This window comes from Hypomesus nipponensis, chromosome 7 (assembly GCF_054491055.1).
Source record: "Hypomesus nipponensis isolate SF chromosome 7, ASM5449105v1, whole genome shotgun sequence".
Classification (NCBI taxonomy): Eukaryota; Metazoa; Chordata; class Actinopteri; order Osmeriformes; family Osmeridae; genus Hypomesus; species Hypomesus nipponensis.
Window position 1 is genome coordinate 14472068 of NC_140367.1, and position 25766 is coordinate 14497833.

The following is a 25766-nucleotide window of genomic DNA, read 5'->3' on the forward strand; positions in this document are numbered from 1 at the left end:
TCATACAGCTGTTCTCGTAACTACTCGCAGCATCTGAAATAGTTAAAATTGTTACAGCAGCATCTCTTCAGTTTTCAAGATAATCGATTGTGAAACCAATGAACTTTTAATAGGCAACAATTGTTCCAAAATGATGAAAAATACTGGTGGGTGACAATTGAAAGGGTTGTGCTAACATAATATATGGTAATGACTTGCACAGCAGCAATGCGGAGTCTGGCCATTTAAGTGCCAATTAAGTTGTAGGCTAACAGATGTGTTATAAATGTAAGCCTGAACATAATTAACAAACCTTAACATTGGTTTCAAGAAACAGAATTATCAAGATATAAATCTAAATGATTTTTCAGGGTAAATAAAGTTTAAGCTTAATTGCACACAGCCAAGTAGGCCTACCCAATATTTCAAAGTGCTTGTGTTGCTGCACTGGGTGAAACAACATTTTGTTCGAATGTCTGAAATCAAAATTCCATTGCCACCAAATAGGCCAAGTATTATAGAGACTGAGCCTATTCATGTGTCAAAGTAAACGACGAGGCCTTCACGGTCTCTTGAGATTGAGACGTCATTTTCGAGCCCCATATTGACAACCATTTAACAGACAGAGCAACACTTTGGCTCCCTCCCATCAGGAATGGGTTAATGGGTTATTAAGACAGACATTAAAGCATGAGGACTGGGATTCGTAAATAAAAGGGTAGGTTTTGAATTGGCTACACATCAGACATTGCACTTGACTCCCAGGTATTCATTGCATGTTTAGTTTCATACTTAAAATAGAATTATCTGTCCACAACTTATGTCCTGTCCTGTACTAGCAAGTTGCAACTGGACTACAGTTCTGTCAGTACAACTTTTCCACAATCCCACTTTGTCTGCCCATGCAATCATTGCATGGGAGCAAATAAAAACAGACACCCACTTGATAGACAAATATTTATTATAATAGCATTTTATTGTTTATTTTGGGGATTTTGTTGAACTGGGCAAAGAGCCAGGTGTGAGGCCTTATTAACCCTGAGTAGAGAGCAGAGATGGCTGAACTAGTCTATGTATATGCAGTAAAGGGGCAGCAGGTTCTGTTGTATGATCATCTCAAAACATTAGGAGACCAAAGCAGCAATACTCTTCAGAGATATGCAACAGTGCAGTCATAGAAGAAGTTAGAGAGAAAAGGATTGGATACACACACACCCCTACCCATCCCTCATCCCTCTTTCAGCCCCTTTTCAGCTTGTCTTTAATCTCAGTCTTTTATCTGTACCTTTTTTGCTTTATTTCTCTTTTCAACCCCCCCCCCCCCCCCAACCGTGTGTGTCTGTGTGTGAATGAGATGTAATTAGTTGCCCCAGGATCTTGCCCCAGATGTGACAGTCCTCTCTAACAATGAACTGATCAGCACCCTATCTTTGTCTCTCTCTCTCTCTCTCTTTACACACAAACACTTTCATTTCATGATATTTTACTTGGCAAGTCGTTGTGCCTATTTTAGGCATCCATCCAATAGAAAGGCTTTGACTACCATCAAGAAGTTGTGGACGACCGTGCACAAAAAGTTGACTGGCCTCATCCACTGTTGTGTGCAGATGCAGACGAGTGTTCCGAGGATACGGATGACTGCCACATCGACGCCTTGTGCCAGAACACCCCCAAGTCCTTCAAGTGCATCTGCAAGCCAGGATACAAGGGAGACGGCAAGCAGTGCGAGGGTGAGTTGTCCTTCCCCCCACAAACACACTCACGCACACAAATGCTCATGCCCCTCCAAATTCCCATACGATGCACAGAAACGCCCACTCACCCTCCAACATGCTCATTGTGATAGTAGATTATACAGCTGTTGTGCAGTACCACCCCCTGCCCTCAGGCTCTCCTAATTAACTAGGTGGAAGTGGACTCTGTGAAGGCATGCGGGTGAGAGGGGGCAGCACCTGGCTGTGCAATTGCACCTCTGCTCGCTTCTGCCTCAAAGCACATCAGCATAGCCCGAGCTGAAAAAGTGTGCACGCACGCACCCTCACAGAGGCATGCACACACACCACATAGAATGCCTGATTTCCCATGTCCATGCTAAAGCTAACAACTCCTATTTTGAAGTGAAAGCTAGACAACCAGAAGAAGACAAAGATGTATGCGAGAGTATTGGTCAATCTATGTCAGGTTTATGTGTTGTTCTGCGTTGGTGTTGCATTTTGGGTCTGCATCCTTTCAAGTACCATCTGTTTGACTCAGTATTTGTGGGCACGTCAGTGAGTTAATCCGGTGGATATCCGACACTTTCCCTGTTTGCTCAGCTGCGGACCGGTCCCCCCCTACCGTACACACACCAACACACATGCACAGACACACACGTGTATGCATGCACATGCACCTATACACACACCCACACACACACAGAGGCCCTCATGTACGTACATTTGCAAACGTAAGGTTATCAGTGCAATGGCCAACCCGGAGAAAGCGCAAACTGTGATACTTCAGTTTACGTTGTATTTACCAAACCTGCAGTACATTGGGTAATCAGCGCCTTTCTCCGCCCACTATACCATAAATTACGAGCATTTAAACACGCAATCTCCCTTTGAACACCACCTCTCTTTCCAGGGGGGACTCCATCCTCTCTAACAAAGATTTAGTGATAATGAAATTGATGTGCTTGTTCATAAAGTAACAGCAAATTTAAATATTACAATTAAATTTACAAGGCCGGAATTCCACACCGACACAAAAAATGCCATCTGGACAAATTACAAATTCCTGTAACTGTAATATTGCATGGCTGCTTAGGCCGAATCCCAATACTCCCCTTTACCCCTTCCCCTTAGTTTTGCGCGTTCCCGTGAGCTAGTGGTGTCCCAATACTCTTTTTGAGCTAGGGGTAGGGCTAAGACAAAGGGGTATACACCCCTTAAAACCAAGTAAGATCGGGAGCTAATCATCCAGAGTCCAATAAATGTAATATTTTCGGCTTAATTCATTGATAAAAAATTAAGACAGTCTTGTTTTGTGGTATACACAGTCCTGTACATATATATTTGCAACCATTTTCCCCTAAAAATTGCTAGTTTGGTACGCTTATGTTACAGTACTGAGTTGCACAACAGTCCCGCATTTCTCTGACTAACATGCCTTCAATTTTAAATAAACTCCATTAGCAGCAAATTTTGTTTGATATCAGTGCCTAACACTACTTGCTTTGGAGATATCGATACGTGCTTGATGACGTACCCGTAACCAAGTGGCGTCCCATTTCTTAGGGATATGTAGCCCTTACCCCTCAGGTTCGAGGGCCAAGGGCTAGGGGTAAACTAAGGGCTAGGGGTAAGGGGGAGTTGGCCCTTAATCTGTAACGCATAATGATTTTGTGTTCAATCATCTGAAAAAGTGTGATCCTTGTGGCAATAATCCTTCCAGCTCGTCTCCTTGGCCTGTTCCTTCGTCTTGCTTGGATTACTGCTGCCATTTCACCATGAGGCATATGCGAGGAAACCCGCATATACCCGGTTTACACCAGCTTTTAGGAGGCACAGAATTTTCACCGCAAAATAAAGGTGTGCTTTCACAGGCGTTTTTTGTACATACCGCAGAATACATAAGTAGGCGCACTTTACGCATCCCCTCTCAACTCCCACTTTTCCCTTGACCTTTCCGTGAATGCATATGCATGACACTGAAAAGCGCAATTTGCTATTTTCAGTTCCCGCGACAGGCAGTCTGCGCTTTTACCTCAGTGCGGCATGTTTGTACATACCTCGCCATGCTTTTAAGCGCACGTTGCGTAACAAATATGCCTGAAGTGGGCGCGAAAGCGTTAGTACATGAGGCCCAGAGAGTATAGAGAGACAATGTGTCTGGGGGTCCTTCATCTGAGCAACTCACACAGTAAAATGAACCAGAGTCATTTCTACAGTTGCCTGGATACTTCAGGCTTGCTGAGACACACCTGAAAGAAAGTCAGGCAAAGAAGACATCATATTCATTTTTTTCCCCCGCCTAGCCCAGAAAGTACCATATGAGTAGAGCCCTGTACGACTGGCCTGTCCCGGCTTCCATCTTGTCTAAAGAGCCATATCTTTGGAGTTATTGGACCTCCATCTAATTAGATTAGGATGCCTATGAAATGGAACCTAGGCTGTAGGAAACCAAGGAGGAGCTCAGCATTTGCTGGACAGGTCTTTAAAGAGATGATTTAGAGCTAATGCTTTGCATTGGACTGTCTTCACTCCAAACACAAGGCAGTGTTGGCATGGAGCGGACAGGCCTTTTCCAAGATAATAAGCCTTACATGTTCTCAGAGAGGAAATGTCAGAAGATGGAGTCCCCCCTGGAATGAAACAACTGTCTGTCTCCTTTGTATTAAATTGTCTTACAAGCCAAAAGTTTGACTGGATTTCCACCATGGTTATGTTGGCAGGGCCTCCAATTGCTCTGTGTCTGTGTCTCTCTCTCCCTCCCTCTCCATGTGTGTTTGTGTGTGATTTGACCGAAAGTTCCCATCTAACCTTTCTGTGTAGTGTTTTCCACACATAGACTAATTCATGGCAGTGCACCACAGAATCAACACCGGCCGCTACATATTGCATTTCGTAAACATTTTTTTTTAACACTATTGAGGTTAAAACACACAGCGTATTCGTTCAGCTGCATTTCCTTTCCCTGCCCTCCGTCCGTCTCTGTCACTCACGCGTCTTTCTCACATATGGACACAGTCACAACGTTAGCAACAATGCATACCTATGCCGTTCTAGTAAGACCGACAGCTATATCAGCGAGCCTTCAGCATTAGTGCCGTAGCTAAAGGTCTAGGAAAGTTGAGGCTACTTTTCGCAAGGTACCTACGAAAATGTCGTAATCGAAAGTTCCCTTTCGTTCTTTTGGTGAGAAGTCTCAGGAGCTAGCTTCTTACCCGGCGTCATGGAGCCGACCAGTTAGCTTAAATAGTTATTTAGCACTAGCGTTGCTATCTGCGTATGCTGAAACTGAAACAAGCTGCTAAACAAATGTTCTGCTAGAGGTAGTCACGCGTGTTTTCGTGACGTATAACGTCACGTCAGTGACTGGTTAGCAAGTTAGCCTCCGTTGGCTTAACTTTTCGCCACAAAAACAATTTAAACTAAAGCCATGCAACGGAACGTAAATAGAAATTCAAGCAACTCAATCGCTACCAAGACGAAACTTTTGACACAGACGTTTTCTATGTAGTCCAAATATTGAGGCATCCTTAGGGGGGCAAAAAGAAACAATAAGAATACATATATACGTGAGAGAACAAAGGTTGTGCCCTTGCCGAAGGCATTATTTCGAACACATAATGAATGTGTGCATGAATGCGTTCATTTGTTCTGCTCTTAGACCATGATTCCCTCATGTTTCATGTTTCCCTCAGTGTATCTCTTGTCACTCTGTATATTAAGGTGTATGACATGCAGTTCAGAGGAATTGATAGATGAAAATAGATGAGCCTTCATGGTCAGTGAACCTATGCTCTTGTGTGTCCTTGTACTTTCTATTGAAACTTCTAGTGACAGCGTCAGAGAGAAGACTCCGTAAAACGGATGGTAGATGGGAGTCGACCCCTGACCCCTGTGATTAGATAGGAGCTGGGTAATTGGAGGGCTGTGTTTTCCATCAGGGGCCATTAGCCCCGGTGCCGTAGACACAGTCATTAGTAGATACTGCGGCACCCCTCCCCTTCCTGGACGCAACGCAGCCTTCTTCTGGATCTCACTCTTTCTTTCTCTCAAAGTATCTCAATCTCTCTTTCCTGCTATTGTGTTTACCCTCTTTTGCAGCTGGTGACTAATACTAGTAACTAGTCCAGCCAGGGACGGACTGGGAGTAAAGATAGGCCCTGGACTTTGATCCAGACCGGCCCACCAAAACCGGCCACCACAGCTGTCCTGCCAATGCATGCACTTTCTGTGTTTGATGTGATACTAGTTACAGAGTTCCAGACTTAATGCACGATTTTTTGGCCTTTATTTGAGTGCAAAATCGTTTTTTTTTATACTTTATGTAAAATAAACATAGCCGTTTTTCAATTGGTAAAACCTTGTCTAGTGAAGGTGATGTCTTTTTGTCTCTTAATTTTTCTTCCCCACCCTTACGTTTCTTAGTCTGGTTTTCCATCTTTATAAGGTCTCTACCAGCTACCTTTTGATCTGTCAGTGTCACTGTTGTGTGTAAGCGACACAAATCTGCAGAGACGTTCATTTGGAATAGACCAACCGGCCTTGGGGAAAGAAAGGCCAGCGGCCCTCTGGCCCAAAAGTGCTTCGGCCCACCGGGAATTCTCCTGGTGCTCCCGATGGCCAGCCATCTCAGTCTTGCACTCTCATTTTCTGTCTTTCTCTTGTACCTGGTCTCTTTCTCTTTCAGTGTTCCTTCATTCTCTAATGTTCTCTCTCAATGCTACCAAGCTTATGGGTACAACAGATCATTCAACTCTCCATTGAAAAGGTATTTTATTGAATTAGGGCGAATCGGATACCGTGTTTCAAGTGCAACCAATGGCTTGCAGAAGATTGTTTCCCCGTTGTTTTTAGAGTGCTTCTGTCAGGTTTAAGATGGAGCTAACCCTGACCATCCCAGAGAAGACCTCTGCACTCTCTGACTGAAATCTGATCTGGGGTATATGAACACTGCCCTCTCTGTAGATTTTTCCACAAGCTCAATATTGCTGTCTCCTTATGGAAAAATTTGAACTTTGCTCCATCCAATGAAGAATGAAAAAACGCAGAGGGGCAGAGGAACTCTTTCAGGTCGATTGTAATGAACCTTACAAACAACCTTATCATATTATCCTGCAACAATTATAGCTCTTATCTGAAGTTGGAAATAGTGTGAGACTACACTATTTTGCATCCCATTCATATTAGTCTGTTATTGTTTCAGTTCATGGATTGGAACCTAAATTGACTACTTTAATTATAACAGTAGGATTGCTAATCAGACCCTCCAGGAATTTGCGATGTTGCAATCGCACCAATTCACGCAAATTCAACAATTCCCCGCAAATTCAGCTCCACACTGCAATTTTAAATAATCACCACAATTTTCCCACAACTTTGACCAATCATCGTCGTCTCCCACAACTCTCTCCAGTAGGGGTTAAATCATGGCTCCAGACTGCGACCAAATGGTCGCATTTTGCGACCAGTTTTTGAGACAGTGCGAGCATTTTTTACAAACACTCGCGCATGTGCGACCTACAAATGTTGAATTCATTAGGTGTGCACAATGTCAGCACACGTTAGCAACAACGCATAGATACGACGTTCTTGTCAGACAGTGTTATCAGTGTTCCTTCTGTATTAGTACCGTAGCTAAAAGTCTAGGAAAGTTGAGGCTGTTTTTCACTAGGTACCTATAAACCTAGCTAAAAGTCTTGTGAAGTTTAGGCTATTTTTCGCTAGGTTCCTACGAATGTCGTAATCTGCCAGACAAGTGGGTTCCCCTTCGTTCTTTTGCTGAGCAGTTTCACAGCCATTCTTACTCGGCGTCATGGAGCCTAGCAGCTAAATACTTATTTAGCACTAGCGTTGCTACTATATCCCTGGCTGTGTTTGAGCTGTTGCGCTGTTATACTCAGCAAGTATCGTGTTGTGGTGTCGGAGGACTGATTGAAAAGTGCATCATACATTTAAGTCATTAACTAAGACTCGTATGTACAGTAGGCTACGTAATGTCACATTAAATAATGTATTTAAACTCAAGCTTATATGGCGTGTCGCTGTATATCAGTTGTAAAAATGACAGTAAAAAAACGGACCCATCTGCAACCAACGCAGGCACACCCCACAATTTCCCCAGAAATTGTCCCAGGGGCGATTCTAAGATCAGACCTTTAGGGGGGCTCAGCCCCCAATGAGAATGTGACATGAATACAGTGCCTTGCGAAAGTGCTAAACGTAAACACCTTGCTAATATAAATCCCTAATTTCACTGGATAACAATTGATAAATTTGTGTATTATTATGCAAAATATTGAATGAAAACACTAAGGATGTCCCTTTTTTCATGAACTACCAGCATCAAATGACAATAAACAATATATTTTAAAAACATATTATTTTTAGGGGTGCTGAGATTAAATTTAGGGGTGCTTGAGCACTCCTAAACAGGGTCTAAACCATTGCCACTAAATTGTACCCTCTCTAGTTACATTAATAAATGCATTGCAGGTCAATATAAGGTGTGCCCCTAAATGTTCTGCTTGCGCTCCTAAAATGTTCAGTCAGGGGCTACTGTGCTCCTAGTAAAAAAAGTTAGTCTGGAACCTTGGGTTAAATCCAGTGTTGCGCCTGAACGTGTTAATTGAACGAAAATTCATTAACCCGTTCATAATTTTTGTGAACATGAACTGAACTTACTGTACTGATGAACGATACTGTGAACACATTCATTCTGGTGTCTGTGAACTCTTTCACTCTTTTTAATTTTGTTCAATAAGGTGCCAGATTTCTAGAGACTTCCAGGCGAAAAACACACCGTTAAGAGTCTTGTATCCAGGATTGCCCAGTCAGTCAATCGCAGCGTGTGCTTTCTTCTACTGTCTATACCTGGCAAGCTTGAAAGCACCAAAGTTGAATATAGGCCGAGAGCGGTATTGCAGACAGATAGAGATTTCAATCTTTTTTGTTAAAAAAAGAGAGATTTCTCCCTTCATTGCGAATGTAAATCCTGGTTGGATAAGGATTACAAATTTGATATGATGAAAATTGGCATGTTGGTAAGGCTATTTAGGGGACCTTTTCTCAATGGTTTTATTGGTGGCCAAGCCGCGAAGCGGCCTAGAGTGTTTCTACTTATTCTTATTAGGGTTCCTCCGGTAGGAGGGAACCTATTGTTATTGTTGCGATTCTTATTATTATTTTTCTTTGACTTGCGCCCCGTTATCTCAAAAATCTGCTTCATTTTTCATGAGGAACAAAAAAGCCTCAAGGACCCATAAGGTCTGCCATGATGGATTTTCCTTTTCAAAATTCCTCTTCTCTTGAACCAAAGGTCTAATTGACTTGAAATTCTGTACAGGTATGTATCATTGACGTATTTAAAAACTTTACTTAAGGCAATTGAATCAAGTACAAAATGGCTGAAAGGGGTGTATTTATGTAAATGTCCACATTGCCTCAATATGTTTGTGTCACTAAATCAAATGTATTTTTGAAGGATGGTTCAAACCTAATGGACTTTAAGGTGATATGCCTCTGAAGTACCATGCAAAGTTTCACCTTGATATGTCAAAATATGACTGAATTACAGCTGTTTGAACTTGGACCAAATCTGACAATGCTCGCCATTGGAGAAACAGCTTTTTTATTATCCAGTTACTGAACTTTATGATTCCATGCCTGGGAATGACTCAATTGGCAGAGATGTTGTGCTGGTAAGCAAAGGGTTGTAGGTTCAAAACCAGTCAGAGGCATAGTTTTTAATTTTTTATTCTGACAAAACGGTTTTTAGTCTTCCGATAAATCGTCCGGTTGTAAAAACATAGCAATGCGTGTTTATTTGAACCCATCACAACACTCCAATCATCTGTTTAGCGAGACTGTGTAAACCACTGACAAACAAGTCAGGTTCACCACAGTAGCTAACTACTTGTAGTCTACGCATGGTAGAGATAATGCTAAAGGTTTTCTCTAATGAAGTAAATTGATTGTTCAGGTGGATCCCTTGTCTGTTGCACAAATTAAGTTCAGTAACCTAAGCCAGGACACCTCCCTGCTGATATAAGGCATTATTTGAAATTCCCTTCCATGACAAGTTATGGCACTCCAAACAACCTTTTAAATAAACTATAGCTAAGTTATTCTTTACAGCAGCAACCCCGTTTTCCCAGTTTCATAGGAAATGTACAAGCAGTTTCAACTTTGGCTGAAAATCTAACAACGCTTACCACAGGAGAAACACTTTTTAATACAGTTACTGAACATCATACTATTAAACACTGAGAATGGCTCAATGGGCTGGGATGGTGACCTGTAAAGTATAAGGTAGTAGGTTGGAATCCAGCCATTATCTTTTGGCTTGTCATCATTTTGATTATCTGCTTAGTTAAACAGGATTACATCATTCTGAAATACCATGCACAATTTCATGCAATTTCAACTTGAAATGTCAACTGTTTCTTAACCTTTGTCCCAAAGCTGACCAAAGCTAATACTCTGCCCTTTCAATTCTCACAATCTCAACAGTTGGTGTGTAGCAAAGAGGATAGAGAGACCGACTTGTAACCTTATGCTCATGAGATCAAATCCCCATTCAGCCTGTTGTTGGCCAAACATTAAGTTGTTTTGCTCTTTTGTTGTCCAACTCTTTTGGACAACAACATTTTTCTACAGTGTACGGAGGAACCCGCATTGCTGCTTGCAGCTATATTTATTATTATTGGTGGCCAAGCCACGAAGCGGCGAAGCCACCTTGAGGGTTTCTACTTCTTCTTCTTATTATTATTATTATTATGGCCGCCCCTAGAACCACATTGTCATATGTTGTGAAATTTGGCACACTCTTTGGAACCAGTCCCCTCATCAATTTCACCAAGTTTCATGTCTCCCATTCCAACCATCTAGCCCCACCAATGGGTCAAAGTCGAAGGTGTGTTTACACATGTTACTTTTGAACCATATGCCCATTGTCCAAAATGAGGTATCGTTGGATTCCCTGGATCAAGACAAGTTCAAGGCATTCTATGACATCATACCCCTGAAGCTTTGATTTTCGCAACAATTTGTTAGTTACAGCCACATCAAATTGATGTGGCTGAATTGATGTGGCCGCCATTTTGAATATACCGTTTTTTGCTACCTCTCCTTTAAGGTTTGTCCAATCTTCACCAAATTTGGCACAGATCATCTTCAGACCAAGCCTCACAAAATACATAACATGTTTTTTTGATCATCTAAACCTATTGACTGGAACAGCCAATCAAAGTCGTCAACCAAGCCACCATAAAAGAAGTGATATCTCAGCACCTTTTTACTGCATTGACACCAAATGTGGTATAGGGACTAGAAACACTGTTCTAAAGAGGTCCAAAATAGGTCATGCCATTTCACCTCTAGGTGGCGCTGCAATAAGCAAACATTTTGCACCATTTATCTTCAGATCAAGCCTCACAAAAGACATCACATGTTTTTTTGATTTTCTACACTTTTTGACTGGAACAGCCAATCAAAGTCATCAGCAAATCAAAGTCGTCAACCAAGCCACCATAAAAGAAGTGAGGTCATATCTCAGCACCTCTTTACTGCATTGACAACAAATTTGGTATAGGGACTAGGGACCCTGTTCTAAAGAAGTCCAACATAGGTCATGCCATTTCATCTCTAGGTGGCGCTGCAACAAGCAAAAATTTGCACCAATTATCTTCAGATCAAGCCTCCTAAACGTTTTCACATGGTTTTTGATTTTCAAAACTGTTTTTTCCGGTAAAGCTGATCAAAGCCGGCGATGAAGCCGCCAAAACAGGAAGTGAGATCATATCTCAGGAAATGTTTGCTGAATTGACATCAAACTTGGTACAGGTGTTCGGGACCCTGTTCCAAAGAGGTCCACAAAAGGTTGTGTCATCTAACCGCTAGGGGGCGATCCCGTGTCTGACACATGTTAAATAGTGATACCAGTTGAATTGATGTGCCCGCCATTCTGAATGAATGAATAAAACGTTTTTGGTGAATATCAAAAATTCACCTATTTTAGCACAGATTATCTTCAGACCACAATCACTGTGACATGTCAAAATTGTCTTACAGCTGTTTAAACTTGGGCCAAATCTGACCACGCTTGCCACAGGAAAAACTGCTAATATTTTTACCCAGTAACTGAAATCTGTGATTTCCAGCACTGAGAATAGCTCACTAGGATAAATTGGTGTCCTGGAAACGTCAACTCCAGAGCTTCGAATCCAGCCAAAGCTGACAAGCTTGTCATGTCTCTGATTCTCTGTTTAACGAGACTGTAAACCATTGCAAAGGAAGCCAGGTACACCGCAGTCACTAGATGTCAAAAGTTTCTTCTGGGTCATCTGACCTGCTTAGCCACCACATTGCTGCTTGCAGCTATATTTAGATTTGAGTTTGTGAAAAAGAGGACACTTTGTCGTGGGGAGGGGGGGGGGTAGTACTGGTCGTGTATTGCATACCGCACTATCTGATTAAAATGACAGTTCTCTCTGCAGTCAGTGCTTGCGCAAGAAGGTGGAACGTAAGGAAGATACCTTTCCAAAACTTGTAAGGGCGTAATAGTTTGTGAAAAACCCAGAACTGGGTTCTTACAGGCGTTCAGGCGGTCAGGGTTTGCAATCCGCTTTCTACCGGGGTCTGCAGGGGTCCGTGAAAGGTGAACTGGTCAACAGGGACTGGGGGCAGACGCTGGACGAGCTGATCAGCCTAGCGATCCATCTTGATGCTCGCATCCAACAACGACGCCTGGACCGTTGGGAGACCCAAGCACCAATGACAGCCTGCCTGCCTGCCACGGCCTACTATGTCCGTTTCGACACCGACACCGACCAGGCCGTCTGCAGAGCCTATGGAACTCGGCCGTTTCCACTTGACCCGCGAGGAACGCAGCCGCCGCCTCCAGAGAGGTCTTTGTATGTGCAGCAGTGCCCCGACTTGCAGGGAAAAGACTACACTCGTCAGGGGGGCCAGGGCCTCTGGTGAGTGGAAGTGCAGAGACTCCTGGGGCCGCCAACCGCCTTTCCATCCCCATTCGCCTTGGTTCCACGGGCGAGTACTCCCCTATAGTCTCCCATTCTGTGTTAGTGGACTCTACGGTTAATCTAATGGACATCACCCTGGCGAAACAGCTGGGAATCCCAACCACCCCAGTGGCCATTCCACAGCCAGTCCAGGCCTTGTATGGTCGCCCTTTAGGTTCTGGGCGGCTGGACCGGATAACGGCCCCGCTCATCTTGTCCAGTCAGGATGGCTACCAAGCAACCATCCACTTTTGGCTCACCACCACTCAGGACCCCGTGGTGATAGGCTATCCCTGGCTAGCGGCCCACGAACCCCAGTTTTCTTGGACGACTGGTTCTCTGCTCCACTGGGGAACCACCTGTACCACGGCGGGCCATCTTCCAACTCACACACCTGCAGTACACTCCAGAACCGCATCCCCAACCACCATATCTTCTGTCCAATCAACTGGGGCCACGTCGACCGTTAATATCCTGGCTCCTCCAACCAAGACTGATCTTCCCCAAGTCCCGAGCTTCTACCACAACCTAGAGGAGGTATTTAGTAAACAGAAGGCAACCACTCTCCCCCCTCATCGACAGTATGACTGCGCGGTCAACCTCTTGCCTGGATCCGCTCCCCCTAAAGGGCGTCTCTACCCTCTTTTTGTCCCGGAGACCCAGGCGATGAACGACTACATCCAAGAGGCGCTGCACCTTGGGCTGATTCGCCCTTCTTCGTCTCCGGCTGCTGCGCCCTTCTTTTTCGTTTGGGAAGAAAGACGGTGGTCTAAGACCGTGCATTGACTATCGTGGCCTCAATAACATCACCAGAAAGAATAAGTACCCACTGCCCCTCATGTCTATCGCCTTTGAGCGCCTCCAGGGGGCCACAATGTTCATGAAGTTGGATCTTAGGAACGCCTATCACCTCGAACGCATTCGACTCGGTGATGAATGGAAGACCGCCTTCATCACCCCCAGTGGTCACTACGAATACCTGGTAATGCCATTCGGATTATCAAACAGCCCTGGGGTTTTTCAGGCCCTAATCAACAACGTCCTACGAGAGTTCTTGGAGATCTCTGTGTTTGTGTACTTGGATGACATTCTAATCTTTTCCAAGTCTCTTGAAGACCACGTGGGCCACGTCCGAGCCGTCCTGAAAGCCCTCCTACACAACAGTTTGTTTTGCAAGATGGAGAAGTGTGAATTCCATTCCTCCTCCACAACCTTCTTCTGATTCGTCGTCGGGCCTCAGGGTCTTTCCATGAACCCCGAAAAGTTCCAGGTCATCAAGGATTGGCCTATGCTCACCACCGTGAGGAAGGTCCAGAGTTTTCTGGGGTTTGCCCATTTTTACCGGCGTTTCATCCGAAATTATAGCACCCTGGCATCCCCCATCATATCACTGCTTTGAGGGGGTCCCCGTCGGCTGGTTTGGACCGAGGCTGCTCAGAAGACTTTCGAGGAGGTTCTGTTCGGCGCCCATCCTCACTCTCCCGGACCCGTCCAAGCCCTTTGTGGTGGAGGTGGATGCATCAGACTCTGGAGTGGGAGTCGTACTCTCCCACCGGGCAGTGGAGGACGGCAAGCTCCACCCTTGTGCCTTCTTTTCCAGAACCCTCTTCCCTGTAGAGCGTAATTATGACGTGGGCAACCGGGAACTACTGGCCATCAAGTTAGCTGTAGAGGAATGGCAGCACTGGTTAGAGGGTGCAGCTGACCCCTTTCTCATCTACACTGACCACAAGAACCTGGAGTACATCAGGCAGTCAAAGCGACTCAACCCCCGGCAGGCTCGCTGGGCTCTGTTTTTCAGTCGCTGTTTTTCAGTGACTTACCGTCCCGGCTCTAAGTATGGTAAAGCCGACGCCCTCTCAAGCTTCCACACGTCTGAGGCAGAACCAGTAGCTCCGGAACCCATCATACCACCCTCAAAGGTCGTGGCCTCCGTACGCTGCCTCCTGGAGGAAGAGGTTCGTCAGGCACAAGTTACCACCTCGGTTCCAACAGGGACTCCTCAGGGGTTGCAGTTTGTGCCCGTATCTTGTCGAACCAAGACCTTAGAATGGGCACACTCCTCACGGTTGGCCGGCCAAGGATCCATTAGGATCTTGACACCGTGTGCATGGCCGCAAAACCTGACAACCGTAGACCAGCTGGACTCCTGCAGCCCCTCCCGATTCCTTGCCGCACCTGGACGCACGTTTCCCTGGACTTCATCACAGGACTTCCTCCGTCACAAGGAAATACCGCCATTCTTGTGGTGGTAGATCGCTTCTCCAAGGCCGCTCGTTTCATCGCCTTGGCAGGACTCCCCACAGCCAAACAGACTGCAGAAGTCCTGGTGAGAGAGATTGTGCGCTATCACGGACCCCCTGAGGATCTGGTCAGCAACCGGGGGCCTCAGTTCGTGGCCCGTTCCTGGAAGGCCTTCTGGAGTCATCTGGGGGCCTCAGTTAGCCTCTCCTCGGGGCACCACCCCCAGTCTAATGGACAAACGGAGCGAGTTAACCAGGGTCTACAGATATATCTCTGGTGCTACACCTCCAAAATCCCCGCCAAGTGGAGCCAGAACCTTCTGTGGGCCGAGATTGCCCACAATTAGCAATGGAGTGCAACCACAGGGACCTCGCCCTTTGAAATCATGTGGGGATACCCTCCACACTTGTTCCCTTCCTCTCCGGAGACGGGAACCGTCCCCGCAGCTTGCAGTTCCGTGGCCCGCCTTCGCAGCCGCTGGCAGCAGGCTCGTTGGGCGTTCCTTCAATCACAGAAGCAGATGAGACAACAGGCAGACCGGCGGCGACGACCAGGGTCAACACTCCGGACAGGCCAGCAAGTCTGGTTGTCCACCAAGGGCCTGGCTCTGAAAGGGGAGACCCGGAAACTAGCCCCGCGTTATGTGGGTCCATTCAGGGTCCTCCGGAGGATTTCACGGACAGCCTTCCATCTGGAATTGCCGGGTACCTTGCGGGTCCACCCCGTCTTCCATCGATCAGCTCTGCGTCCAGCCACCTCTTCCCCCTGTGTCCAGCCACCTCTTCCCCCCTGTGTCCTGCCCCGCCAGCTCCACCGCCGCCCAAGGTCATCGCCAGGGGTCCCACTTACACAGTTCGGCGGCTACTGGAGAAGCGTATGGTCGGGAGGTCCACCCAGTACCTGGTGGACTGGGAAGGGTATGGACCGGAGGAGCGCAGCTGGGTTCCGGCCAAGTTCATTGTGGACAAGACCTTCATCCGGCAGCTACAGGCCTCTCTCCCTGGACCGTCAGGGGTCGGCCGTCGGAGGGGGGGGTCCTGTCACATCTGTGCATGTCCGCCATTCCTCCAGAGGGCGATGCAGATCCTAGGACACACCTTTCACTGACTTCCTATTTAAGGACAGGAAGGCCCTCCTCATTCACTCCGTCATGGTTTGTCGTGGACACATGTGAACCGCAGTTGGTGAGAATACGTTTTCTACGGTGGATTACTGTTTCTTTTGTAGCATTTTGGAATATACCTCTTTCGTTGTGGATTATATGGATTGTACTGACTGCTCCGCTCTGTGAAGTTCACAGTAGCCGGATACGAACTTTCCTTCGTTTTTTCTGGTTTCCTGTGTGGATTACCTTTTGTTTAAACATTGCCCGCTCTGTTCCGAGGAGAACTCGGCATCAATAAACGTATTGAACCCTACTCTTGCATTCTGAGCTTGTGCTTCAGACCTATCCTGATACCCACTACAAAATTGTTCGTTTTGTTTATTAATTTTGCGTACATGCAGCAATCCTTACAAAACATGACAACATTTTCATGACAAGCCATTCCCGACCCGACAGCCATTTGGCATTACATTTTCTTTTCTTAGTTTTTCTAGTGCTATCAATATCCTCATCCCCTGTCTCGTTCCTCTTCTCGCTCCCAGAAGTTTGTCCAAACCACCGCCGCATTTAGTTAACTTTTTACTTTACTTTACTACTCTAGCTAGCTCTTATTACATCGTATGATCGTCTATGCTTCGGTTTACGTCTTCCTTTTGTTTTCTGGTGGACGCTCCGTTCGTTTCCATGGTTTCTCGCGCTGGTTCCACTTCAAACTGCGCGCAGCCAATGAGCGTATAAAACCTTATCACGTAGCATTACGGGACAGTGTTCATGGGAAACGTAGGAAGGGGATGTACTGCTAGGAGGATAAATTACCGAGAAACATGCAAGTAGGGAAAACAACAGCAATCAATTATACTATTCTACCAGTATACACTCCAAGAGCACTATTCTGGTCTCCCAGAGACTCCCAAAAGCTTACTTGACCTGCTTCATAGAAAAAAAGAGGGGTGTACGGGGAGAGAGAGAGCGTGAGGGGAGGAACAAGAGAAAAAAGACAAATAAGGGTGGGTGGAGTGAGGGAAAGAGAAGGAGCTGAGGTTGAAGAAAAGATAGGATGGGAGAGAGAGAAAAAGAAGACATGAAGTCTCCGGAGAGGGGGAGATGGATAGATGGAGAGCAACGTATAGCTGGCTGGGGGTGAGGGGGGGCAGTGAGGGAGAGGTGGTGATTGACGATTACTAGGCCATTGTGTCTGTGACTCTGTCACACTGTCTCTGACACGGCTCATCTAGTGCTTTGCCACATACACACTTGCGCGCATTCACATACACACACTCACATTCACGCACACACACACATCATCAGCGACTCCTCCCGGCGTACCAGAGTAGGTCAGAGTCTTCACTGTTGAAAGTTTATGGCATTTTATAGCTGTAGCTCTTCATAAAGGTTTGAAAAGCACACTCACACATACAGACACACTTTTACAGACTGCAGTTTTATACTGCTGTATCTTAGACATACATCACATGTGCCATAGGACACCCACTCTCATGGACACATGACACACATGTGAAAGTATAGGACACACATGTACACACACTCTCAACCGGCATCCTGATCTATACCGACTTGGTTTAAACACACATTAAAAAAGTGAAGTAACTAAATTTGTTGGCCTTCTCAAGGCAGCCCATAAATACCTGTGGACATCTAGATGTGGACGTAGGGGGGCATACTCCTATTTCTGTTCTGAGGTGAATTGTACTAAGCCAGGTTAACTCACTGTGACTCCACTACAGGTTCAAAAATAATATTTGGATTCTTTCAGTTTTTTTGCTCGGACATTTGACCTCTTGAACAAATACGGTTGTTATTTTCAGCCATGAAAAAAGGGGGGGGGGGGGAGTATAGAGGTAGAAAGAAGTTATCCGTAAAACTGAATTGATACAGTCCCTCTTTGCTGAAGGGAAGCATGACTTAGTGGGTTTAGACAGTTCTGTCAGTCCATGAAAAGTAAAACAAGCAAAATGTTATTACCTCAAACGTTGCATACCCTGTAGGCTGAGGCCTATCTAAAGCAACCTGGGTTCGGATTTGGCCTTGGCCCTTTGCTGCATGTCCTCCCCTCTCTTTCTCTCTCCCTGCATTTTATATTACACTTAACTTAAATGCCAATTATTTACTTTACAAAGAAAAGAAAATAGGCAGAACAGTGTGAGAAAATCTCAGCTTTCCAAAACTGTCTACTAGTGACATTTTGTGTAATATTTTGTGCCCCCCTTCCTCCTCCCCCCTCCACAAACGTACACATACACACCTTTTCGGGGCCACAGGGCCATCATCGAAGGTGCCTAATTCACTTGATGAGATGTTGGGGAATTAGAAAACGTGCATGTGTGTGCGAAAGAGGGTTGGAGGGGGTCGGGAGTGACTTGCTGTCAGATGTCAACAACAGCTCCGGGGCAGGAAGTGGCACAGTTGGAGGTTAATTTGGCCTGGCTCACTCTTTCCCTCCCTCCCCCTCTCTCTCACCAGCAGATTGCCAGACTCAGGGCAGGTGTTAGGGCTTAGGGTATTTCCTACTTCTAGGCTAACTGAACCTACTGCTGTTCTCTCTCTAACTCTGTCTTTCATTCTCTCCTCACACTTCTGGGCTTCCAAGGTCAGTTTGGGGGTGCTCAAAACAGCACAGATGCCAACTACACGCTGATCCGGTCAGCAGGGTGCATAGAAGACTTCTAAACAGTCAAATTACACCCCCCCTCTCTAACTGGCCACTGGGATGAAGCTGTGATGGCTGGGAGGGGTTTATGTACACGGGGCCTTCTGATATCTTGAAGTGCCGAGAGAAAGACCGAGTACTAAAAGTATCCGTTAGTTTTCTGTGGGACAGAAAACTCACAAATAGTGGATTAAAATGCAGTGTAGTATGGTACGCCAGAGTAATTGGCTCTCTATAAACACTCCAGGGCTCCTCTGAGGAAGGAATGTGGCGTTTATTTAGCTTTTGTGCCAATGGTTTTTAACTGACTGGAACATCTCAGACAATGTTTTGGTTGAGTGTTTTATAGTTCTTTCTTCAATCTCAACAGTATTATTTTCTTATGCTCATCCAGAAAGCCAAAATGTGACCAAGATCATGGCTACAAGAATTGCAATGAGCTGGAAGATGGTGTCTCGCGGGTGAAGGAACAGGAGACAGACTATGGAATGGTGTGTGTATGTTTGTGTATATGGGTGTGAGTGTGTATGCTGCAGACATGTCCATGTCTGTGCTGTGTTCACAGGATGTGGGGCCTGAGACTCCTGCTAAGAGCTGCGTCTGGCAGAGCTATTGCCCCGAGACTGTGTGCCTGCCAGGAGACAGGCAGAAAGAAAGAAAAGGCAGGCAGGCAGGCAGGCAGGCAGACATACATCGATACATCGATATACAAGTTAGAACAAACAAATAAGACAGGAGGGGGGGGGGGGGGGGGAGACCGACCGAGAGAGACCTTGACAATGACAAGAGAACAGCGACAAAGTCAGAGGAGGGAGCAGGGTACACTGAGGAGAGATGGAGACAGAAACTGACTTGACACTTGACAAGGTTCACTTCATACTCCAGTCAGGCAGAGACCCAGGCTCAGTCTGCTCTGGCCCTTGTGTGAGCCAGATGATGACTCCTGGGATGAGAGAAAACAGATACCTGCCGTCCGCCTAATCCATGGCCGGGATAGGACGAGAGGAAGACTGAGAAGGATGTGGGCCTGGGGTCTGCAGGAGCTCCTGCCGTTCACACGGGGGGGGACTGTTTATTTAAGCAGAGCCGCATGGCAACCACTTGCGAGTGGCTCCTGTGAAAGGAGCCCCCCCCCACACACACACACTTCAACCTCCCACCCACCACCACCACCTTCAACCTCCTACCCCTAACCCCCGCTTACTCAGCACAAGGGGGGAGGGGGCAGGGGGGAGTGGACGCGGGGGGGGCATGAATAAACACTGGCTGGCACCCGCTCTGAAGTGGTTTCCCCACCCCTACACATACACACACATACTTGCAAATACGGCAGAGTGCCCCATCCACTCAATAATCACTTTCATTCATGTCTTGACTCAACCATTAACCGCCATCTGTCTAACTTTCCCACAAGTCAATTTCCAGCATGGCAGTCTGTATCTTCTTACCCTCCACCACCACTGACACACCCACCCCCTCCCATACAATCCCCCACACACAATTCCTCTTGCTCTTTTTACAGTTTGTTATGTTTTGTTGAATGTCTCTCTCTCTCTCTCTTGCAGACATGGACGAGTGTGAGAATGACTACAACGGTGGATGTGTCCATGAGTGCATTAACATCCCAGGAAACTACAGGTGCACATGCTATGATGGCTTCATGTTGGCTCACGATGGGCACAACTGTCTGGGTAAGGCTGCCCCCTCCTACACACAATCTGGAATGCCATGGAGTTACACTTCACATTCAATTTTCACTGTTATGTGACTAGACATACAGTATGATGCAAAAGATGCATAGGTACCTAAGATTTAAACATCAATACTGTCTTACATTAAGATTTTTGTGGCTGGATGAAAGTGTAATGTTGGGACATTTTTTGTTTTGTCTTTCACATTCTTTATTTCTTAAAGCATTTTTGGGGGGTATTAGTGCCTAAGATTTTTTAACAGTACTGTGTTCATACCGCTAACCTTTAATACTGTTTAGTTACATCACAACTACTTTGTACCTCCATTGTTGTTACCGTTTCTGATACTGCTATGTAGTTATGTAGCAATAATGAACTGTTATGTTAATGTACACTTGTACAAAACTTGTACTTGTACAAGTGTAAAGGGCTGCTAAAAGGCCTTGGTGGTAAACACGGTGCAGGTATGATTAGTAGTATTAGTATTAGTACTTATTGGATAACAATTCTTTAAGGGGGTCATCATAACCATTTACGACACCTTCAAGAAAGCAGACATAACACCACATAATTTCTAATGAATCAAGAATGGTTATGATTAGAAAAGGGCAGGGACGTTATTGGTAGACAGCATTTTTAAAGCTCAAGACCAAACAAGAAACACTTTATACATGTCTACAACAACTTTTCACTGCTACAGGGGATTTGTGAATGGCATGTTTCTGATATCCTGCCATGCCACAGCAAAGTTTGTGTGTGTGTTTGTGCAAAATTTGGGCACAGTACTATGACAAATCTTTTTTACTGATTTTTGATTACCAGTGTAAAAACAACATTTATTATGGTGATCCGCTTTTATTTTACTGCACAAAATCATTTTCAATCAAGACTGAATGGAAGTACCTAAAGGTAGTTACAATGAATTATACTTCTACTCAAATAAAGGGAAGTAATGAGGAGTTATGGATGGTTACGAAGACCAGACTTTTTTGTAAAGTGTTACATAAGGTTATTGTGAACGTTGTAAAACATACAGTAGCAAGATTGACACAGCATATCAAGCGTTATCAAATGGTTATAAAACAATAAAGCCTTTGCTCTTTATAAATAAATAAATGTAATCGAGGCCTGAGACATGCAAGAGGATGTCCTCTTCTGTTAGGTGTCGGTTTATCTATGTTGGTACTGTGTAGAGTAGAGTCAAGTCGAGCTCGTAATCATTATGCCAAGGGGACAATTAGCTTTCCATCCAGGATTAAAGAAACAACAAATATCAAATAGGCAAACATGCTCAACTACACAATAAAATACAGCAGAAATAAATGCTGCAACAATAACTACCCAGCTACATGACAATCAGGACAAGGGAATTGCAAATAAGGAAGAGGGCCTCCCCAAAGATGGTTGAAAACATAAAGATCAGTAAAACCAGAAAATACTGCTATTAAAGAAGTTATGATCTTCAAAAAAGTTAGATAAAACATGTATTCATTCAAATATACAGACAACAGAACAAACAACGCGACTACAGCTGTTGGTTGCTTTTGATGAAGCTTGGAGTGTGTAGCCGTCTCTGTCTCTTCCTTTCACTGTCTCTCACACATTCTCTGTGTGTCTTTCTCCTTCTTCATGCGCGTGTCTCTCAGTATGGCATGCCTGCATTCTCGGGGGTCTGTTCTCTCCCGAGAGTGTCTCTGTCATCGTTTGGAGTTTTTCCATTATTTTACTTTTCTTTATCCCTCATTTCATCCTCCACATCATGTGGGGGTGGGGGTAGGGAGAGGTTCGACCGGGGTTGAAGAGTACCTTCCCTGTGATATGTCCCACAGATAGCTTGGCTGGGTGTCTAAGACTGACAGATCCAGTCCATTTAGCATCAGTGTTCTGTTATTGACTTAGCGTCAGCCAGACAAATGTTTTTCTGCTCTCTCTCCCTCTCTCTCCCGCTCTCTCTTTCTTACACAGTTCTGGTTGGATGTATTTAAACATTTCATCTCCCCCATCTACCCTCCCCCTGGTTGCTGAGTGACACGAGCACAAATCATAATATGTCATTTGGATACCCTTGCCTTAACCCAAACATCTTTGATGAGACATGTTTTGGCATCTGTAAGTATTATGTCTGATTTTATAAGAGCTATTGGAAACATTTTGTGGAGGGAAGCGAATGGGGGGGGACATGTCTTTAGGCAGGAGTGTGTGGGAAGGGGGGTGAGGTGGTTCAGGTTATTCTCTGGAACTGCTTATGTGATATTGAGTGTGGGCGCTATGCAACTGAGAGGGCAAGAGTGTCAACAGATGCAATAACTTACTGTATATCCCCACACACACACTGTACATACATGTACATTTTATTGTTTATTTTCGCAATACATTAAAGTTTATCAATTTGCCCCACGTCTCCAAATATCTGATGAGCCTTTTTCTGCTCTGTTCTTGCCCTATTTTCCCCTTAGCGGCCTATGTGTGGACAGGGCTCAGCTCAATGGAAGTTGCAAGGCACAATAAAAAATATAGTATGAAAGCACTTTAAGGCTTTACGTCTAATTTTTCAGTATCTATGGACTTTGGTAAAGACAATTGGGCCCTTTACATTAAGGTAACATTACCTACCACAAAGATAACTGAAAAATATTTCGTACATTTGTATTAAGTGTTAGCGGAACAGGTCTCTATAGCAGTTCTTATGTATATTTGTATCTACAGTGTTATAACTATAGATATTGCTTTCATTACATGATAGTTAGGGCCCTATTTTAATGATCTGAAACGTTAGTATCAAAACGCAAAGCGCAAGTAACTTTGTGGGCGGGACTTCGGCGTGGTTGCTATTTTGCCGGCGGGATGAATGACTTTGCGCCTGACGGGTTGGTCTGAAGTAGCTACATTACTAATGGGTGTGATTTGGGTGTGACGTGCAATAAACCAATCAGAGCGTCATCTCACATTCCCTTTAAAGGGGCAATTGACTAGGTTTTTTGGGTATTTCACACTGTTCCTTAAGGTCTCAGAATATGGTATGTAACATTGGTTGGGTTGAAAATGGCCCGGGTGCTCTTCTATGCCCCCTGATAGATCCTCTGAAATGTTCCCGGGAAAAAACACTAGCTTTTCTCCTTTTATGGTATGCTCATTAATATTTAGATGAGCTGCGCGCTGATTGGTTGGTTTTCAACGAGTGAAGCTGGGGAGCAAAAACGCAACACGGCCAACAGCAGCACTCACTGTAATACCGAAGGTGTAGACTTGAAATAAAAACGCGCAAATAAATCTATTATGTCTACACAACACTGTTTTCAACAGATTGACTACATATCATTTGAAATGATAACATTACTTGTTTCCACTTCTGTTGTTGAAGCAAACTGGATTGACTTGGGTGGGTAGAACGTTAGGCTACAGCTTAGCAAACAAACCATATCCTGATTCTACTCGGCTTCAGTTAGCTAGCTAGCTCTAAATAACTTGCTGAAAAATAACATGACCAAGATCTGGACAAACATGCATCTTGAATTGTAGATTTACATTACACAGGTTATTTATTTGAATGAAACACAGTCAGGAACATGAATCAACGTTAGCCCCATTGCCAATAAACTAGGCTAAATTATCATACATTCTACGCTCTTCCGTTAGCAAGCTAAACTTGTTTACATGCCTACAGTCTAGGTGTTACTAGTAACAGTTACTAGCAATGCTAACGTATCCTGTAAATAGCACCTGCCTTTCTCCAGTTCTTTCAAATAGATTATCTCGACAGGCGTTAGCAATAGGCCAGACTGATGTTCGTTTTCTGGCAATTTTTTCGGAAGCTTCCCTTCTAATGCCGACTACAGCTGGTCTAGCTAGAGTCATTTGATGTGTGTAGAAACATATTTAGGATTCTACCTATGCTATATACAGGACACGTTAGCACAACATAATACTGTCCTTACAGCTTGCGGTTGCAATGATCATACGGTTGGAACAGCACCTCTTTCCAGGTTCAGCTTCCTAGCAAATCCTCCTTGAAATTGTCCAAGGTTGTTAAAACTGTCTTGGGTGAAATGTTCAGAGCAAATGAATGATTGAGTGTCGAACTTCGCCGGGATCTTCTCATAAACAACAGCATCCATGCCTGTCGAATGTTTGGCTCCTTGGGAAGACTGTGAGTGTTAGCCTTCCCTGTACAGCCTGGAAAACAGCATTTACGACCGTGGTCCATTTTAAATATCCTTGTTATAATTCAAAACGTTCGTCTTTGTAATTCCTTATAAGTAGCCTACACAGAGCAGCGCGCAGCTAAACTAGTATTGGAGATAGACGCTACCTCTGGCTGGTCTGGATGTACATTTTGGGGCGTGACAAATATACAGACCAGAGCCAAAAAGGGCGGTCCCCGGTCCTACGTCACACTGGTGGCTTTGTTGAAAAGCTAACGTTTTACAGACACATTTTTTCTTTTTGAGATTTGCATAGGAAAGAGGTGTCAATGGACTTTTATACTAACTGTATGTTCATTTTACCCACCGAACTGTCGTTATTCAACTATGACATTGTAAAATCGGTTTTGCAATCAATTGCCCCTTTAAGAGCAGCGCTTGTTCCATGGCGGATTGCTATTTTAACAGCGGGGGGGCGGAATGCACAGACCTAGTCGGCTTTAGAGGGCTGTCACCGGGGCATGGAAGCTCCTATTGGGTCAAAGGTGTCAATCGAAAGGGCAGAGTGTAGCGGCCATTTTAAGACTATCCCCGCGTCTGTACTCGACCCACATCTCCTATGAGCGATAGTGCGTGAGAGACTGAAATAAAAAAAATTGGCAAAGGAAGAATGAAACAACAAGATCGTGGCTATGTGTGGATATAATTCACTGTTTGGACAACTACTCGACATGGTTAGATACTTTGGACCTTTGGGAATTACGCAGATGAGGTTTTGATGGGTTGTGTGCATACCTGGAACATTCCGAAGTAATGGTAGGTAAGTAAAACGTTTTTCTCTGGCATTGTTAAAGGAAATGTCACCGGACAAAGACGTTGACGGTACTTAACGCTACTGTTGCGAGTTGAGCTTGAATTCGTTTATTTCAATGGAAGCACAAGAATCGTAGCTTTCCAATGATGTATCAATTGTGTAGCCGTCTAAAAAATATATTAGTTACGATTGAGTGCGTTGCAACTGAGGGAGGGAGGGGCAGCGTTTCTGGCTCATGGGCGCTCCAGGAACGTGTTAAAATAGCATCTGAATAACGCGCGATTGATTTTAGATTACGTTTTGGTCAGTGGCGGAATTGTTTTTCTGAAACCGCAAAATAGCACCAGGGAACGTTTGCGCAGGAACACGCCTCCTTTTGTCGCTGAACTGCCC

General features: G+C 44.9%; 1 protein-coding gene across 2 annotated transcripts in view; it reads left to right on the forward strand.

The window, feature by feature from the left end:
• Positions 1–25766, forward strand: part of scube1 (signal peptide, CUB domain, EGF-like 1) — a 210236-nt gene that overhangs the window by 253 nt on the left and 184217 nt on the right. For both annotated transcript variants that reach the window (XM_084701293.1, XM_084701294.1), the window contains exons 2-3: positions 1587–1709; positions 20292–20417. In XM_084701293.1, coding sequence (XP_084557419.1) covers positions 1587–1709; positions 20292–20417 — 249 coding nt within the window. The remainder of the gene's footprint in view (positions 1–1586; positions 1710–20291; positions 20418–25766) is intronic.